The 14,979-nt window shown below is 47.5% G+C and overlaps 1 protein-coding gene across 1 annotated transcript; it reads right to left on the bottom strand.

The window, feature by feature from the left end:
- Positions 1 to 890: 890 nt before the first annotated feature.
- On the bottom strand, positions 891 to 5,059 carry LOC132579201 (E3 ubiquitin-protein ligase rififylin-like). The gene is given in 4 exon segments (XM_060249430.1): positions 891 to 1,484; positions 1,486 to 1,567; positions 2,613 to 2,731; positions 4,629 to 5,059. Coding segments are annotated over 4 exon segments (1,146 nt in total). The 5' UTR covers positions 4,980 to 5,059.
- Between the last annotated feature and the right edge of the window lie 9,920 nt (positions 5,060 to 14,979).

Genomic DNA, 14,979 nt, shown 5'->3' with positions numbered 1-14,979 from the left:
TAGACCCAAGGAGCCTATGTTAAGCACCCAGACACGCAAACAAACATTTCTCCCAAGTCCTTCACAGTTGCAAATCCCCGCCACGGGGTGCCACAGTGGGTGTTCCTTCATGGGCATCCTCCTGATAACCTTTAAACCACAGGAGGTGGTGGCGGCCACAAGCATGGCCACCTTCAAGAGGGGGTTAGATAAAAATATGGAGCAGAGGTCCATCAGTGGCTATTAGCCACAGTGTGTGTGTGTGTGTGTGTATTGGCCGCTGTGTGACACAGAATGTTGGACTAGATGGGCCATTAGCCTGATCTAACATGGCTTCTCTTATGTTCTTAAACCTGATCTATACAAGAACTCCAAACCCACCGAAGGGGTAACCCTACAGCATGATCTGTAAGGCAGATAAAAAAACCAAAAAGGAGTTTTGCACATTAAAAAAAAAAAAATCAGAAAAGGAATGAGCCCCTGAAATACACTTTTAAAGCCCAACACAGAAAGGCATGACCTGAAGCAAGAATATTTTATAGACAGAGGAAGGAGGAGAATTGGTAGCAGCAAACCCTTTGTCTCCGCTCTCATGTGCTAACTTTCTTAGGCCACCTGGTTTATTCATCGGAGAGAGGGGAAAAGCCTCAGTTCTCTCTGGTTCTCGCCAAGATCTTCACAAGTCAAAAGGGGAGACTGGGGGGGGGGTCGTGTTTGAGTGTCTACTAAGGACTTCCAGCTCTCCAGGCGCTGTGGTGTTTCACACACTGGTTGCGCACCAAAAAAAAGACAAACTCGAGGGCCTGCGGTCCTGCTGTTCGCCTCTCAGGGATATCAGAGGCGGGGGTGTTGGCAAGCCGACGCTCCCTCCATCGCAGCGAAGAAGCGTTCCAAGACAACTGCCGGTCCCTTTAAGACCTGAAGACGTGGACGGCCCTGACCACGTCCCGCCGGCAAATGGGGCACTCGTTCATCTGCTTTCCGCACTGCGTGCAGGTCGCCATGTGACCGCACTCCAGGAGGACACAGTCGATGGCCGAGTCCATGCAGACTTTGCAGAGGTTCTCTTCCCAGCCGGGGAGCGCGGCATTACTGGATGTAGCGTTTGGAGCGTCTGTGCCGCAAACCAGCTGCTGAAGGCCCTTCTCTTTGTACAGGCGGGTCGCCCTCTCCAGCAGCTCCCACTTCTCGCAACAGCCGCTATAATCCACGGAGTCGCGAGCGAGGATTTCCTTCAGCTGCCGCACCGAGAGGGCGTCAATGTCCTGCACGCTCGTCAGGTCCGAGAGCGAGGCCCTGCGTCCCAAAACCAAGGTATCCTCCGAGTCGGTGGACTGCGGCTCCTCCTCCTCAGTCAGTGCTTCGGCTGCGTTCTCGACTTCCGCCATGTCTTCTTGGCTTGGTGGCACACGCCCATTTGCCTGGGGGGGGGCGGCCTCCTCTGACTCCAAGGACAGATCTGGCGAGTCCAACGCTGGAGAGACATCCATTGAGGTAGGTAGGGTCCGGCAACCTGGTTTGCGGCACAGCCTCAAAGTCCGGCTGCGTCACAGTGGAGTCCGCCGTAAACAGCGTGGCCCAAGTAGTCATAAGAACATAAGAGAAGGCATGTTGGATCAGGCCAGTGGCCCATCCAGTCCAACACTCTGGGTCACATAAGAACATCAGAGAAGCCATGTTGGATCAGGCCAGTGGCCCATCCAGTCCAACACTCTGTGACACAGAAGAACATAAAAGAAGCCCTGTTGGATCAGGCCAATGGCCCATCCAGTCCAGCACTCTGTGTCACATAAGAACATAAGAGAAGCCATGTTGGATCAGGCCAGTGGCCCATCCAGTCCAACACTCTGTGACACAGAAGAACATAAGAGAAGCCATTTTGGATCAGGCCAACGGCCCATCCAGTCCAACACTCTGTGTCACATAAGAACATAAGAGAAGCCCTGTTGGATCAGGCCAACGGCCCATCCAGTCCAACACTCTGTGTCACATAAGAACATAAGAGAAGCTCTGTTGGATCAGGCCAGTGGCCCATCCAGTCCAATACTCTGTGTCACATAAGAACATCAGAGAAGCCATGTTGGATCAGGCCAACGGCCCATCCAGTCCAACACTCTGTGACACAGAAGAACATCAGAGAAGCCATGTTGTATCAGGCCAACGGCCCATCAAGTCCAACACTCTGTGACACAGAAGAACATAAGAGAAGCCATGTTGGATCAGGCCAGTGGCCCATCAAGTCCAACACTCTGTGTCACACAGTGGCAAAAATTTTTATATACACACATACGCTGTGGCTAATAGCCACTGATGGACCTGTGCTCCATATTTTTATCTAAACCCCTCTTGAAGGTGGCTATACTTGTGGCCGCCACCACCTCCTGTGGCAGTGAATTCCACATGTTAATCACCCTTTGGGTGAAGAAGTACTTCCTTTTATCCGTTTTAACCTGTCTGCTCAGCAATTTCATCGAGTGCCCACGAGTTCTTGTATTGTGTGAAAGGGAGAAAAGTACTTCTTTCTCTACTTTCTCCATCCCATGCATTATCTTGTAAACCTCTATCATGTCACCCCTCAGTCGACGTTTCTCCAAGCTAAAGAGTCCCAAGCGTTTCAACCTTTCTTCATAGTCCTGTCCCCTTGGGGGACGGGGTGCTGCTGGCCGATGATCAGAAACACCAGCTCGTCCTTCTCGCGACACATCTCTGTGGAGATCTCCCGGAGCTCCAGGTAGTCCCGCAAGTCCTTCACCTTCATCTTGTGTTTTAACAATTTATGTAATAACATACGGTTACAATGTTTAGTTATATCTTTTCTATCCCTAACCCATATGATATTTTCAATCCCCCCTCCCTCCATTATTGGACTTACCCTCGAAGTTATATATTTAAATCCAAATCTAAAGGTATCCCAGACCTATCTAAGTACAATGTCTTTTTCTTCTCATTCATATTAAAAAAGTTGTCCAATGTCTTTTTACGTTCCACTCTAACTCTATATATTTTTTAAATTTCTTCCACTCCCTTTTAAACACTTCCAAATCATAGTCTCTCAAAGTTCTTGTTAATTTATCCATCTCACTCCACGATAAAACTTTCACAATCCAATCCCATTTCTCTGGTATTTTTTCTTGCTTCCACAGCTGCGCATACAATGTCCTAGCAGCTGAGAGCAGATACCAAATTAAAGTCCTATCTTCTTTTGGAAATTTTTCTATTTGTAATCCTAGCAGAAAGGTCTCTGCAACTTTCTTGAAGTCATAACCCAAAATTTTAGAAATTTCTTGTTGTATCATTCGCCAAAAGTTTTTTGCTTTTTCACAAGTCCACCACATATGAAAAAAAGAACCCTCATGGTGCTTACATTTCCAACATCTGTCTGACATCTTTTTATTCATCTTTGCCAGTTTCTTCGGAGTCATATACCACCTATACATCATTTTAAAACAGTTCTCCTTAATATTTTGACATGTTGATATCTTCATCGAGTTCTTCCAAAGGTACTCCCAAGTATCCATTTGAATTTATCTGTTTATATTGATTGCCCATTTAACCATTTGAGATTTTACTACTTCCTCTTCTGTAGACCATTTCAATAATAATTTATATACTTTTGATATTAATTTTTCATTGTCTCCAAGCAGAACCTTTTCCAATTCTGTTTGCTCACGTCTAATTCCATCAAATTTCATATCGTTTTCCATCAGACTTTTTATTTGTTGCATTTGAAACCAGTCATATTTATTATTTAGCTCTTCTGCAGACTTTAATTCAACTTTCCCACCTTGAATCTTTACAATTGATTGTATGACATCGCTCTTTCTTCCTCAGATTCAGGTGTTATTTTTATTACTTCTGCTGGCACTATCCAAAGCGGCTTCCTCTCATCACCATATTTCTTATATTTTAACCAGGTATTTAACAAAGTATTTCTAATATAGTGATGAGAAAAAAACCCGTCCATCTTGTATTTCCCATAATACAAATACGCGTGCCAGCCGAATTTATTCCCATGGGCTTCTAACCTTAAAGGTTTTTTATCCAACAGCATTATCCAATCCTTAATCCACGTCAAGCAAACTGCATCATGATACAGTCTTAAGTCCGGGAGCTGAAAGCCTCCTCTCTCTTTTGCATCTGTTAAAATTTTCATCTTAATTCTTGGTTTCTTCCCGGCCCATACAAAGTCAGAGATCTTCCTTTGCCACTTATTGAATTGTTTGCTATCTTTCACAATCGGGATAGTTTGAAACAGATACATTATTCTTGGCAGAATATTCATCTTAACTGCAGCAATCCTGCCCAACAAAGACAAATTAAGTCTGTTCCATTTTATCAAATCTTTGTCCATCTTGCACCAAAGCTTTTCATAATTATTTTTAAATAAATCGATATTCTTCATGGTTATTTCTACGCCAAGATATTTAACTTTAGAAGTAACTTTACACCCCGTCAGTGCCTGCAATTCATTCTATTTGGTTGCATATTTTTACATAAAAACGTCGACTTCTCTGTATTTATATATAGTCCTGCAATCTCTCCATATTCTTTTATCTTGGTTAAAAGTAACGGTGTTACTTGAATCGGATTCTCTATAATAAACACAATGTCATCTGCAAAAGCTTTATATTTATAAGAGAATCCTTCACCTTCATCTTGATCAGCTCCTCCCGCTGGAAGTTCGTGGCGTGGAACCGCTCGCAGAGGAGGCAAAGGCAGGGGCCACTTTCGGGCTGATGCGAACAGTCTGGGCAGAAATTCTTTTTACAGTCCAAGCAGATGTGCTTCAGGGAGGAGTTGTTGAAGTGCACCCCACAAGCCTTACAGCTCTGCTCAGAACCTGTGGGAGAAGAGAAGGAACTGTAGCCGGCGTTGGAGTAGGCCTGCGTGCGAGTCCCCTGCTGAGGGTGGGCCTGCATCTCTTCTGGTAGTCCATTGAGGCATGACCAGCTGCAGGAAGCTGCCCACATAGTCAAATGGTACAGCCGGCAAGGGTCCATCCTTCGCCCCTCCTCACCTCCGCTCCGTGTCCTCCTCCCAGCAGGCCGAACTCAGACTGACTGAGCCAGAGAGAAAAGGGTGGGCGGGAGCAACTTTTCTTTTAAGTGAGCTGAAGAGTAGCGGGGGAAGTTAACGCACCAAGATTAATCCAAGTCTTATGAAGCATCAGACTCAATACTACCCCTAAATCAGGCATGTCGAACTAATTTGTTAGGGCCGATCTGACATAAATGAGACCTTGTCGGGCCGGGTCATGTGTGTACCTATTTAAAATTATGTAGTAGATATAAACATTTTAAAGGACACAAACATGACTCAAGATTTAAAAAAAACAAAAACTTAAAACATCAGCACTTGTTGGTCTTAAAGGTGCTTTCTTTGTATTTCTCCCAGGGGATCCAGGAAACTGGGCAAAGGAAGCTTGGCTCTTTCCTTCCTTCCTTCCCCAGGGGACAATAGATGACAGAGAGGCTTGGCTCAGTAACTCTGCTGTGCGACTGAGAGAGCCTGGCAAAGCAAGCTCTGCTTCCCCCATTTCTTCCCCAAGGGAGAAGCCTCAGCCAATGGAGAAAATAGAGGTTTTGCTCTGTAGCTCCTGTGCGATTGAGCAAGCCTTGCAAAGCAAGTTGAGATGCAGAAGGAAGCAAGAGAGACGGAGAAGGAAGCAGACAAGAGACAGTTGCTTGGGGGCTTGATAGGAGCCCTCCGGGGGCCTGATTTGGTCCCTGGGCTGGATGTTTGACACCCCTGCTCTAAGCTGTGGAATCTTGTGAGTGAAAATTCTACTTTGTGAGCTACTCGCATTAAAGTTGTGAGCCAACTGCATAAATAGCTGCTGGGACTTCCGTTATATCCTATGGAGACTGGTTCCCGCACGGTATAATGGAGAATTGATCCATGGATATCTGGGGCTTGGTGGGGGGGGGAGCTGTTTTTTGAGGTAGATGCACCAAATTTTCAGGGTAGCTGCTGGTGCCTCTTCTCAAGATCCTCCCCAAGTTTAAAAAAGATTGGACCAATTCTATGACCCCCCCAAAGACAGTGCCCCTATCCTCCAATATTTTCAATAGAGGGAAAGCATTTAAAAGGAACACAGTCTCTTTAAATGCAACAGCAGCTCACCTGGAACTCACTTTGGAGTTCCCTCCCCCGAAGCCTCCTTCCCCTCTCCTGAAGCATCCTGTTAAACTGCCCCCCCCCCGACCCACTTGTTGACCATACTTTCTTCACAGGGGATCTAAAAGTGCACTGAATGGATAGATCCAAGCGGGCATTCTTCTGTCATTCTACCATTTCTGTCATTGTGCCATTTTACATTCTAAACCACTGCCTACCAGACAATTTTACTTCACTGTCATTGGTTCTTAAATCTGTACCATGTTGCATTCTGGGCCACTGCCTACCAGCTCTGTATGGCTCTGCTCAGCTATGTATGGCTTTGCTCACTGTGCCAGATTCCTCGTCTGATGAAGTGTGCTTAAGAGCACACGAAAGCTGACGTTCTCAATAAAAATTGGTTGGTCTTAAAGGTGCCACTTGACTCCTGCTTTGTTGCACTGACTAGAGTTGCCAATCCCCAGGTGGGGGCAGGGGATCCCCCGGTTTGGAGGCCCTCCCCCCGCTTCAGGGTATCCATTGCCTCTTCTCAAAAGACCTTCCAGGTTTCAAAAAGATTGGACCAGGGGGTCCACTTCTATGAGCCCCCAAAGAAGGTGCCCCTATCCATTATTTCCAGTGGAGGAAAGGCATTTAAAAGGTGTGCGGTCCCTTCAAATGTGATGGCCAGAACTCCCTTTGGAGTTCAGTTATGCTTGTCACACCTTGGTCATGGCCCCAACCCCAAAGTCTCCTGGCTCCGCCCCCAAATGGACCTGGCAACCCTAGCACTAAACAAATAATATAATACATTGAACCCTTTGCATGAATGCTGCATGTGGGAGCTTCTCTCTTTTGAAAAAAGCTCTGGTTTTTGCCCACGACTACAACACTGACATGCCATAGAGATGAATTGCATTGCCCTACATAAGAATGTATGGCTGTGAGAGCTGGACCATAAGGAAGGCCGAGCGCAGAAGAATAGATGCTTTCGAGCTGTGGTGCTGGAGAAGACTCTTGAGAGCTCCTTGGACTGCAAGAAGATCCAATCAATCGGTCCTAAGGGAAATCGACCCAGACTGTTCCCTGGAAGGTCAGATGCTGAAGCTGAAGCTCAAATCCTTTGGCCACCAAATGAGAAGGGAGCACTCCCTGGAGAAAACCCTGATGCTGGGAAAGACAGAAGGCAAAAGAAGAAGGGGACGGCAAAAGAGGAGATGGCTGGACAGAGTTACTGATGTAACAAACACGAATTTGAGCAGCCTTTGGAGGATGGTGGAAGACAGGAGGGCCTGGCGTGACTTGGTCCATGGGGTCACAAAGAGTCGGACTTGACTGTGTGACTGAACAACAACAAATAATAATGTACGTCTGTGAGAGCTGGACCATAAGGAAGACTGAGCGCAGAAGAATAGATGCTTTCGAGCTGTGGTGCTGGAGAAGACTCTTGAGAGCTCCTTGGACTGCAAGAAGATCCAGTCAGTCAGTCCTAAGGGAAATCAACCCTGACTGCTCCCTGGAAGGTCAGATGCTGAAGCTGAAGCTCCAATACTTTGGCCACCAATCCCTGGAGAAGATCCTGATGCTGGGAAAGAAAGAAGGGGACGGCAAAAGAGGAGATGGCTGGACAGCGTTACTGATTTAACTAACATGAATTTGAGCAGCCTTCAGAGGATGGTGGAAGACAGGAGGGCCTGGCATGACTTGGTCCATGGGGTCGCAAAGAGTCAGACTCGACTGTGTGACTGAACAGCAATGCAAGCACATTCACACACACATACATACTGAATCATCATCATCCCCAAACAGGCCTCCCAGAATCAGCCCAATGGGAAATCAGCTCTTGTGTCATTAAAATTAAATGGTGCAGACAGAGGGGTTGCTATGCAGATGCCTCCATAGTTGAATTTCTGGACCTTCCCTTCCCAAGAAAGGAGAAGCAGCTAAAATTAGAACTAGACACATCCAATGCAGCAGAACTCTCCATTGTCACTGACTCAACCTTTTCAAATACCTGTGGCCAGCCACGTGACAGCAAAAAAACAGGAATGCTCTGGCACCTTAAGGATTCAAGAGCACCTTTTAATGGATATCAGGTATTTAGACTTGGTATATGGAAGGTGCTGTCCAGTGGTTAAAGAAACAGAGGTTATGTTGGTATGGGAGGGAAGATTTCCCATGAGATTATAATAATTTTTTTTTAATGTGCCATGAAACCTATCGGCCACTCTGATCTGGGGCTTTTGCGAGGCCATTGACTATTGCCAAGTTCTTGGACTGGCTGCCAGTAGAAGTTTCTAATTCCTGCCAAACACTAAACTTCCTAAGGCAAGGATCCCATCTGGGAAACCATCCAAACTCCTGAAAGCTCCGCTAACAATTATGTAGGCTGGTAGCTTCTGTCCCTTCTCAAAGCCAGCTTTCATTTCTGGTCCTTTTTGTCAGTTGGTAAACATTTCCAAATTGACAAGCCCAACTGGTTCTTACATCCATGTATCCAGCTCTCAGCATGGCCAGATCTGTGGATAGTTAAATCCAGAGACTGGAGCCGTGAACAGAGAAGGCGGCTCTTTCTACAACCCTCAGGTTTACAGAAAATTCTGAAATCTTACAAAAATATATATCCATTGGGGGTGTAAACAAAACACCCTGAAACAAGAGAAGCGACACCTGTAGTTGTAAGAAACAAATGTCCTCCCTAAGGCAATTATAAGGGTTGCTAGGCAACCATAACGGTATTGTCAGCCTTCTAGTTCTGACGTCTGTCTGTAAAAGGCAGAGGGAGGGCTCAGACCTTTCCGGGGCTATTTTGGCCTTTGAGGGTGGACCAGTCGGGGCCAGCCCTGGCAGCAAACACCCAGTGACTCAACGCCACACAACTCCCAAGCTGTGAAGCTTGCTGGGTGACCTTGGGCCAGTAACAATTCTCTGCCTAACCTACCTCACAGGGTGGTTGTGAGGATAAAATGGAGGGGAGAAAGATGACAAAAGCTGCTTTAGGTCCCCACTGTGGAGAGGGGTGAGGTAGAAATGGTGCAAACAAGTAATAAATACAGCTGAAGATGGAGGGAAGATAAAAGATCCCATAGTCTCTCTCCTTTTCCTCATTCCTTCCCACCCATCAACCTACCTGCAGAAAAGCTGCCAGGGGAGCAGCAGAAGGAAAGCTGAAATAAAGATAAAGGTAGGTAGGTTGATGAGCAGGAAGGAAAGAAGGAAACAGGAAAAGGAGAGGCCATGGGGTTTTTCCGTGAAAGGAAAGAAGAAATGGCTGGTCTGAAGATACCCGCCAAATTCCATGACTACAAGGCATTCTAATCTGAGTATCTCTGTCCATCTCTCCCCTCTTTTGCTTGACCCTATCTCTTTGTCCAACTATAAAGCATTTGTAACTCAAAATACAAAAAGTGGCCTATACAGCATTGACGGATTATAAGTAATAACTTTTGTTCCTTACATAAAAGTCCTTGCTTTTGTTCAGGTGATCGCAGCCAGTGAGTCACCCAGTTTTCTTGGTTTGGAAATAATAGCTTTTGCATTGGCAGGTATAATTATTCTTCCTCTCCAAACCCCCCCCCCCCCAAAGTTGCACGTGGGTGGCAATCCGAGTGCAGGTAGCCTACTCGCAAGCAAAAGGGTACTTTAACAAAACAAGAATACAGGGCAGGTTTTTCTGTGACCAGGGAGCTTGGGCTCGCAAGTCCATTAAAACACTTCTAGTCGTACGTCGGCGGGAGAAAATAAGGCTGGCGGGTAGTTTAATGATGGATTTCATGATGTAAACATCCGTCACTAGCGGCAATGAAACTTCCAATGCGCCTTCCGCACAAAGCATTAAAGAGCTATTAAATTCACCATTAGCAGCACTGCAGGCGTCTCGTCCGGAGACGTTAATAGCAACTGCGCCGACTGTCTCGGCTGCCCACTGGCAAAGTATTGTTTTCAGGGCTATTCGCAGGGCACTTAACATCGATACTGGCCTTGTGTGTCAGTTCTCAAAGAAAGCCGTGAGCCAAACCGCTTCTCTGGGCAAGGTTCAGCTTTTGGTGACTCAATTAACTTCGTTCGCCCCAAGAGAATACTCTTGTCCATAAAACCAGGGGGAAGATGGAAGGAAGAAGAAGAAGAAGAAGATGATATTGGGTTTATATCCCGCCCTCCACTCCGAAGAGTCTCAGAGCGGCTCACAATCTCCTTTACCTTCCTCCCCCACAACAGGCACCCTGTGAGGTAGATGAAGATATTGGATTTATATCCCGCCCTCCACTCCCAAGAGTCTCAGAGCAGCTCACAATCTCCTTTACCTTCCTTCCCCACAACAGACACCCAGAGAGGTAGAAGAAGATATTGGATTTCTATCCTGCCCTCCACTCCCAAGAGTCTCAGAGCGGCTCACAATCTCCTTTCCCTTCCTCCCCCACAACAGACACCCTGTGAGGTGGGTGGGGCTGAGAGGGCTCTCACAGCAGCTGCCCTTTCAAGGACAACCTCTGCCAGAGCTATGGCTGACCCAAGGCCATTCCAGCAGGTGCAAGTGGAGGAGTGGGGAATCAAACCCGGTTCTCCCAGATAAGAGTCCGCGCACTTAACCACTACACCAAACTGGCTCTCCTGGCTTAACCACTCGCCGACATAAGGGTAGAGGGGCTGGCCTTACAATGGCTTTCCTCCTTCCTCATGGGTCGGGGACAGAGGGTGGCAATTGGGGGTGAGCGATCCCAGAGGCGCACACTAGATTGTGGGGTGCCCCAGGGAGCAGTTCTCTCCCCGATGTTATTCAACATCTATATGCGCCCCCTCGCCCAGATTGCCCGGAGATTTGGGCTGGGTTGCCATCAATATGCAGATGACACCCAGCTCTATCTACTAATGGACGGACGGCCCGCCTCCGCCCCGGGGAACCTGGACCGGGCTTTGCAGGCTGTTGCAACGTGGCTCAGACTGAGCGGGCTGAAGTTGAACCCAGCGAAGACAGAGGTTCTCCAGGTGGGTTGTGGCACTCTGGGGAAGGAAATATCTCTCCCGGCCTTTGACGGGGCGCCACTGAAGACGGCGCAACGGGTGAAGAGCCTGGGTGTTTTACTGGAGCCTTCATTATCAATGGAGGCCCAGATAACAGCCACTGCCAAGTCAGCATTCTTTCATCTGAGGCGGGCGAGGCAGTTGGCCCCTTTCCTAGAGCGGCAGGACCTAGCGATGGCGATCCATGCGACGGTCACCTCAAGACTGGACTACTGTAACGCTCTCTACATGGGGCTGCCTCTATACCGGACCCGGGAACTGCAGCTAGTGCAGAATGCAGCAGCCAGGCTACTACTTGGTCTTCCAAGATGGAGGCATATACGGCCTGGGCTGCGCGGACTGCACTGGCTGCCGATTGTATACCGGATCCGGTACAAAGTACTGGTCATAACCTTTAAAGCCCTATATGGCCAAGGACCGACCTACCTGAGGGACCGTCTCTCCCCATATGAGCCCCAGAGAGCACTGAGGTCAGTAGGCAAAAATAAACTGAATATCCCTGGGCCGAAAGAAGTAAAACTGCAAAGCACCCGCACTCGGGCCTTTTCCGCCGCAGCCCCACACCAGCTCCCAGAGGAGGTGCGGGCCCTGCGGAACTTAGATCAGTTCCGCAGGGCCTGCAAGACCGCCCTCTTCAAACAGGCGTTCATTAATGATGGTACCAATGTTTACTGCTAAATTAATAATGCTTACCGCCACTGTTAGTCTAGGAATGTTTTAATCACTGATTGGTTTTAATGTGTTCTTAATGTTTTATTATTGTATTGTTCATTTTAAATGTTGTAAGCCGCCCTGAGCCTGCTCTGGCGGGGGAGGGCGGGGTATAAATAAAATTTTACATTACATTACATTACATTACACTCACCAAACTGGAGGAAGCAAGAGCATGCTGCTCCTCAGATCAACTGTTGCCAGCCGCTTCCAAGTAGAGCCAATCCCATTATTAAGGTTACAGCATCCAGGGCTGAGTGGCTAAGAGAACCAGCTAAGACCCAGGAGGCCCCTTGGGGTCAAATTACGCATCTGCCCCAAACTCAGTAGATGGCCCTACCCAGGACTTTTCCGAGTAGAAAAAGCCCAGAAGGAACTAATATGCATATTAGGCCACACCCCCTGCTGTCACCATGGTTTCGCAGAGCTTTTTTTGTAGAAAAAGCTCAGCAGGAATTCATTTGCATACTAGGCCACACACCCCTTGAAACCAAGCCAGCCGGAACGGCATTCCTGTTCAAAAGAAGCCCTGGCCCTTTTTGTTGTTCAGTCGCACAGTCGAGTCCGACTCTTTGTGACCCCATGGACAAAATCACGCCAGGCCCTCCTCTCTTCCACCATCCTCCGAAGTCTGCTCAGATTCGTGTTAGTGACATCAGTAACGCTATCTCCACATTCCAATGCAGTATTGTTCTACTGGCATTCAAGTTGTGAGCCACTGCATGAATTAGCTTGCTCTGGGGCCATACTTCCTGAGCTAAGACGAAAATGTCTGAGCCAGAGATTAAAAAACTATGATCTAGCTCAGGGACGGCCAAGGGTAGATTTCCAGATTTTTTTTTTTGCCTGCAACTCCCATCAGCCCCAGCCAGCATGGCCAATGGCTGGGGCTGATGGGAGTTGTAGAAAAAAAAACATCTGGAGAGCTACCCTTGGCCACTCCTGATCCAGCTCATGCTAACTCAGCTTAGAGGGAACACTACTAGGCCCTAGGGCGGTCTCAGCTCCCACATGCAATATATGAGAATCACAAGGTGTACGCCGAGTTCCAATTTCTTTGCAGAGCAGTGCAGGAATTGCTACTGCCGAGAGCCCAACATGGATTATCCAGCAGAGGCAGAATGCATGTGTGCACAAGGCCATTTCAGGCTCACTGAGGAAAACCTGCCAGTATTGGAAGACACACATAGAAACAGCGTTAGGAAGGGGTGTGGACCGAAACAAAACAGACCACATCTGAGGCAATTGGTTTGGAAGAGTTCTATTCCCTCCGCTGAAGCAGGGAGCGAGAACAGTCACAAGTCTGGTCAGGAGAAAGCTGTAGAAATGCAGAGATCGTGTTCTAAAATTAAGTGTGCCCTAATTAAAGTCTATTAATATGCCAGGTTTTTTTTCAGAGTTTTAGGGCAAGGGTTGTAAGTATAGCATTGGCATGGTTTTCCTTTTTAAAATTCCAGCTCTGCTGTCATTAAACAAAAAAAATCTCATGAACAAGAAGCAGATCGGAGGGGATATTGAAATGAATTCCTAACTGCGGGCATTCACTAGCAGGGGCAGGAGTAATTGTCCCCTCCCTCCCCCACTTCCTGGCTCCAAATGCACTATTTTGCTTTCTCCCACTGAATGGTTTCTATCAACTCTTGCGGATGATTGCTGCCCTCTGAGAGACTGTTACGATGGAGGCCAAGCGACCCCCCCACATGGCTTGCCCATCCCTCGCTAAAAGAAGACCTTCCCCAGAGTTTTTGCAAAGCTTATTCTTCCAGACTCCGTCTAGGCTAGATTGCATGAAGCATTACCTAATGGCTCTGTTCTCTCTTTCCATGTTTTTAAAAGCTCAGGGTGAGTGGATGGGAGCTTCCCCCCTCCCTGTAGAAAAAACGACTGTCCAGCTGCTTAAGAGAAGCAACTCTGATCTACCAAGTCAGTATAAGAGTCCAATAACAGCTTGAGAGAGTGTGGTGTAGCGGTTAAGAGTGGCTGGATTAAAACCTCGAGAGACCATCCTGGGTATGAATCACACTGGGCCCATGGGAAACTTGCTGGGTGGCCTTGGGCATCACACACTCTCAGCTTGATCTACCTCATAGGGTTGTTGTGAGGATAAAACGGAGGTGATGAGCTCAATGTAAGCTGCTTTAGTTCCTCGTTGGGGAGGAACACAGGGTATATAGATCAATTAAGAGCTACTAGGCATTTTAAGGATTTTACTGATGCGGCTGCTGATGGAAGAATAGGTTAAATTTTGGCAGGGGACATCTTCTCTTTTAGCGGATCAATGCCGCTGCAACCTAGGCATTTTGGCTGCTGCAGCACACTCTCTTGAAGGCAACTCAGAGCCATTCTGAATAGATTACAACTCGGTCACGCATGCATGATATTGCCTTTGCCTTCTCCTGAATCATACCGTCAATCTAAATGTATTCTCTACTATGGCTGGCGGCAGCTACAGAGGTCTTGTGGATTACTTAACCTTTTGACTGAAAATGCTAGGGGTGGAACCCGAGAATATCTGCATAGATAGCGAGAGAAACAATATTGCTAGGGAGCCTCCTTGTTCAGTAGCAGTCAACCTCTGAATCCCAGTGCCAGGAAGCAAGATTGGGGACTGGATAAACGTCTGGAGCAGAGGTCCATCAGTGGCTATTAGCCACAGATTATTGATGGAACTGTCTGGGGTGGTGATGCTCCGTATTCTGGGTGGGAGGGCTTCTAGTGTCCTGACCCCACCGGTGGACCTTCTGATGGCACCTGGGTTTTTTTGGCCACTGTGTGACGCAGAGTGTTGGACTGGATGGGCCACTGCCCTGATCCAACATGGCTTCTCTTATGTTCTTATGATATGGGGAAAATCTTGGTCTCTGTGCTTTGTCGTTGGCCCTCCAGAGGAACTGGCTGGCCACAGTTGCTGGACTAGATGGACCACTGGTCTGATCCATCGGGGCTCTTTGTAACTACTCTGAAACAAGGAAACTTTTCTTATTGAGACGTTTCAGCTGTGTGGCACAAGTTGTTGTTTTAAAGCGAGCCTCCTTAAGAGTCCAGCGAGGAAACAGGGCTTTGTTCTGCAAGAAATACACAACTAGTGAGCTCTTACGTAGCTTCTTTTCATCTCAATGAACACACGCACGCACAGAAGAACTTCCAACAAATCCAAATTGGACCCACAAG

This window comes from Heteronotia binoei, chromosome 11 (genome assembly GCF_032191835.1).
Source record: "Heteronotia binoei isolate CCM8104 ecotype False Entrance Well chromosome 11, APGP_CSIRO_Hbin_v1, whole genome shotgun sequence".
Classification (NCBI taxonomy): Eukaryota; Metazoa; Chordata; class Lepidosauria; order Squamata; family Gekkonidae; genus Heteronotia; species Heteronotia binoei.
Note: the sequence above shows the minus strand (reverse complement) of the source record. Positions and strands in the feature narration are given on the sequence as shown.